The following is a 4,860-nucleotide window of genomic DNA, read 5'->3' as shown; positions in this document are numbered from 1 at the left end:
TTCTTTCTTTCCTTCTTTCTTTCCGTCTTTCTTTCCTCCTCTCTCTCTCTCTCTTTTCCTTCCTTCCTTCTATCCTTCTTTCTTTTTAATAAGTAACCTAGATGACAAATTTGCAAGGTGAGTCCTGGCTTAAGGTGACTGGGAGGAAGAGTTTGCATTAAAGTTGGTCCAGCTTGAGAAGGTTGTCATCACCGGCTCCATTTTCTGTATCACAATTGCTGTGGGCATTATAATCTCAATGGCAGCCTCAAGTGGCTGTTCTTAGGAGACTTTAGGACTGTGTTGGGCTGGAGAACTCAGTTTTAACTAGTGGCAAAAAAACATGCACTGTCTAGAAAAAAGATTTTGTGATCTGGGGGAAATCACTGTCTGCTTTGAGGTTGTTCATAGATTGTTTTGGGAGTTGGAGACCTCTGAAGAGTGTTAAACTTCCAGATATCCAATTACTGCTGTATTGCATCAACACAAGTGAACTTCGAGGCTAGGGTGGCTGTGGGGTGATGATGGCTATTTCTCAAGCATGAAAGAAAACATGCCTTCAAGAGTTATGAAAAATGAAGCACTTTTCTCATTATAAAAGAATTATTCATTTCCTTCTTCTATTGCCAAAGACTGTTTCTTTGCCAAGTCAATGACAGTATGAACTTGGGATTCATTGCTTATAGGGAAAAAAGAGGCTAGTGTACTCTGAGTTCCTCAAGAGTCAGTAATAGGTGGGCAGATGGAATTGAAGAGAAACAGTGAGGACTGAGCTGACCACGACAGCAGCGACTGGTGTTGTATGTAAGGTCTGACCAAGAGTGTGTGGACAAGTTCTGATGTGCTGAAAAGGAAACAGGGTGAAATAGCTAATTTTGCTTTGAGCAAATTTCTGTCTCAATCAGAATCCAAACAATGAATGTTATTCTTTCCCCTGTAAGAGAGCTTAAAAATATATTTGATCCAAGCCTATTCATTGTTTCTTTAAAATTTCTTTTAACATATTTGACATCCTTTTCATTCCCACCGCAAACATTCAAACCTCCATCACCAGAAAAGTGAATTCATTTGCTGCCTTTCTGTCTGATTTTCAAGTTTTTATTGTCACCGTATTTCAGTTTATCCAAGAGTAGTAGTCATACTTGTAGTCTCATAACATTAATAAAATAATAGCTAAAAGTAATACTGATAAGGCAATATCTCCCCTCCCAAGCATTAAGCAAGACCAACCTTGACCACCATGTTGGTCCAAGGAGGAAGTATATGACTCTCAAGCTTATTTGAGAGAATACATTTCCATTGTTTTAAGCCTCTCAGTTTGCAAAGAAGCCCCAGGAAACCAAAATGCCTTGCACAGCCTACAGGGCTTTTGGACCCTGCCCCTGAGCTCACCTGCTACAGGTCCAAAACTGTGCTCTATTATGGACAATAATTAGATTGACTAAACATTGGCAGAACTATGTTGTAAACATGGCAGTTCTCAAACACCACAGCTGGGTGCTGAGCAGATGTCCTGACATTTATAGGTCAGCTTTCATTTATGGGTGTTCACTTGGACACTCACTTTAATGAGCAGTGTGCTGAGCTGTCCTGTAAGGAGAGAAGGTTCCGGGTCATGTTTCCCAAACTACACTGTACAGTCACGTCACCTGAGGAACATCTACAAATGCCAGTGCTCAGAACCATCAATTCAGACTCTCTGAGAGTGGGATTAGGGTAGTGGTGGGTTTAGAACATCCCAGGCAATTCCAAAGTGCAGCCAAGCTGGAGAACTGGGCCCCCAGTTCCACAATTCTTTACTTCAGAATCACTTCTTGTCACAGTGCAGATCCTGGGTGCACCCAAGATTCTGCTTTTCTTGCAAGTACTCTGGCAACCTGGATACTAGTCCAGGCATTGTGCATTGAGTAACAAGGCTGGCTTGTCCTGTCTAGTGCCTTAAAAGTGTCTTTCTACTTCCTCAGTTCTGGAAATGACTCTCCAGAATTCACCAGTCCTCTTGAGTTTATGATTATTATTCCCCCCTAAATCGTGCTCCCTTCCTAGTGTACTGCACATGCCTAACCACTACTTTTTAATGGCAAAGTTATGTCAACATTGATCTCAATTCTCTCTATTTCCCTCTAGGTAGGGCTTCTCTTGAAAACACAATAGAATAGAAGAGCCATTAAGCTAAACTATAAGCAGATATTTCTGTGATCTTATTTTTCTGTCTGCACAGAAAGTGCATTGAACTCCTGGATGTGCCCTCCAGGCTAAGCAAACATGGAATGCTGTGTGATTTAGCAAATGATAATAATCCAGGATCTCATGATGCTCTACATAGGTGGGTCATGAACATGAGGTCTTCTATTAAAAAAAAAATGTGTTGTTATGATATAAGGATTGGAGAAAGCTAAAAAGTAATTTTCAATTTTTAGAATTGCTTAGAATTCCTTATCACAGTATCTTGGAAAATGTCATTTCCTGGCCAATATTGACTTTAGGGCAGTGTTTGTCAAGGAGTTACTCGTGGACCCTGGTCAGTGATCATATTCTTCGAGATCCAAATCTCTTCTAGGATTTTTAAGTGGTCTATTTAATGCTGATGGAAATTTAAAAGTTAAGATGATTTCAATCCTTGAATGATCAAGTGCTAGCACATGATTTCAAGGCTTCATGTGTGTTGCGACTTATGGTTGTCTATACGCCAAATAGGTATATGCTCATTGTTCCAGGCCAGTGCTAGAGCTAAAAGAGAACCAAGACCAGCTTACTAAAAATCATGCAGCTGAGCCCAGAGAAGATACAACTGTGTTATTACAGGGATTCCTGAAAACAAAGCTTTCTCGGTAGATTAGATAGACCTATACTACATCACACTTTGGATATGCTGCAACTGAAAGAAACTTCATTCTGGCCATCAGAGGCATCTTTACATTGAACACAACCATTTAATTTCTGAAAAATCACATTATCTGTGACACTGTATCAGTCACAAGCCTTTACACATCATCGATTTGTATTTTACTTGATATAAGTTGGAAAATTGTTTCTGTTGTGTTGGTTCAAACTACAAATTCAAGTCAAAATCTAATGCAAATAACTGAGGTCCTGGGAAGACAGTTTTTGCTCTATAAAAAGAATCTACATTTACTTATTTGGAAACACGGTCTTAGAATGTGTTCTTTCCTGTGCGCAAATAGTTCTGTCACTATTTTTGAAAATGTCATGGCATCAGGCTCAAAAATCAAAGGCCATGTGAAGGGAACACTACTAGGGACATAAGGGGAATCCCCAGGCCACATTTTGTCTTAGTTGTCAATAGCGTCCCAATCATGTTCCTGGGAAATAGTTTCCCTGTTTGGAAGCAATGCCTGATATGGACATTTTCCAATGCAGGGTGGCCAAGGGTGCAAGACGACAAGTCATTGGTGAATAACGCAGGCCCACGAGAGCGCCTGCTCATACCTATGATTTGGAGGGAAAATAAAATGCTTACAGGCGGTTGGGTCTCTGGCTGTCCACTCCCTGCCAGGTGGCCAAGAGGCTGCACGGCTGCTGAGGGTTGGGTGTTCCCCTTGGGCAGCTGTTGACTGCCTTCTGAGAGGGAGTAAGACTGGCTCTGAGGAGTCAAACAGAAATACATAAAAATGCGAAACCATTCACAAAGGCCTGCTGCTCCTGGAGTTGACTTTCGAGGGATGAGTGTCCTTCCTAAGCAACCAGTGTGTGGGGGAGTCCCTGATTATTTCGGGGGTCCTCTGCCTCATCAGAAGCATCCTATTATTTAGAAATAACTAAAAATATTTCCCCTTTCCATCCCAATTATAGGGCTCTGTAAGAGTGCTTTTCTTCTTTTTAACCTTGATCTACTTACATATTTCACTGTGAACCTCTTTTGGAAGCAAAACTCTGACGCCGGTGGTCTGTGAAATCTTGTGCAACTTTGCTACAAACAAGCTGCTCTAGGCACTCGCTCTGCCATTGCTATGAACCGTTTGCTGTCCACAAGCACCATTTACCAAATTGTATAAAACATTTCTCTCAGCCCTTCTTAAGAGATTTTTTGACTAATGGACCAAAAATATCTTCCAAATACATTTCAAAAGCCACATATAGCAAAACCAAACCTAAAGGGTTGTAATTACAATAATAGTTTAAATTTCTTCACATGCTAACCAAAATTAAGACTTAGTTGCATTCCAAAAGGCAATAAATACTTACATGGCGATTGCCCATTTTCGGTTTTTGGAGACAGTTGCTCGTATTTCATGAACAGATCAGTTCTCTGACAAGGCAGGTTCTAATGGTTTTCCCAGGACATAATATCTCTTGGGTTTAATAAGTAACTTTGTTATTGAATTTGAATACATTGTTGGGATGGGCAGGGAGTGGCAATAGCTACAAATTAGCTTAAATTACCCCCAGCTGCCCGGGAAACCATCTTTTAAAAATACAATATTCATTAATAGATCCAGTGTAGACTTTTGAAGTTGAATAACTTATATACAATGAAATGGCTAACCCTGTCTCACTCCTGGATTATTGAGTTATTCTCATGGGTGTTTAATATTTTATGGTTGGTAACAACAAAAACATGAAAATAAGAATAAAAAATGTACTGTTTTACTAACATCGCTATTATTATCACAGAGAATCTCTTAAAGGCCACATTGAATTATGCTGATATTATTCTTGTGATTTAGCTAGTTTTTAAATTATAAAATATATGTAAAGACGATCGATGCATTAAAAAATATGAAAAGATACCATGAAAAGTAACTCTACTAACCTCCCTTGTAGATCTCTTGTAAGTTTTTTCAGAAATAGAAGACAAAATGGCACCATGAACAATTATGTCTGTCTGTGTACGTACATACGTAAGTATGTATGTATTAT

At 39.6% G+C, this 4,860-nt stretch overlaps 1 protein-coding gene across 2 annotated transcripts in view; it reads right to left on the bottom strand.

The window, feature by feature from the left end:
* Window positions 1-4,200, bottom strand: part of ANXA13 (annexin A13) — a 48,241-nt gene extending 44,041 nt beyond the window's left edge. Inside the window, exons 1-2 of one of the 2 annotated variants that reach the window (XM_012722922.1) lie at window positions 4,186-4,200; window positions 3,457-3,583 (exon numbers count right to left, since the gene is read on the bottom strand). In XM_012722922.1, coding sequence (XP_012578376.1) covers window positions 3,457-3,583; window positions 4,186-4,200 — 142 coding nt within the window. The remainder of the gene's footprint in view (window positions 1-3,456; window positions 3,584-4,185) is intronic. The other variant, XM_012722921.1, reaches the window with a different exon arrangement.
* Between the last annotated feature and the right edge of the window lie 660 nt (window positions 4,201-4,860).

This window comes from Condylura cristata, unplaced genomic scaffold (assembly GCF_000260355.1).
Source record: "Condylura cristata isolate star-nosed mole 26May11 unplaced genomic scaffold, ConCri1.0 scaffold00009, whole genome shotgun sequence".
Lineage (NCBI taxonomy): Eukaryota > Metazoa > Chordata > Mammalia > Eulipotyphla > Talpidae > Condylura > Condylura cristata.
The sequence above is the reverse complement of the archived record's forward strand: the minus strand, read 5'-3'. Positions and strand labels throughout refer to the sequence as shown.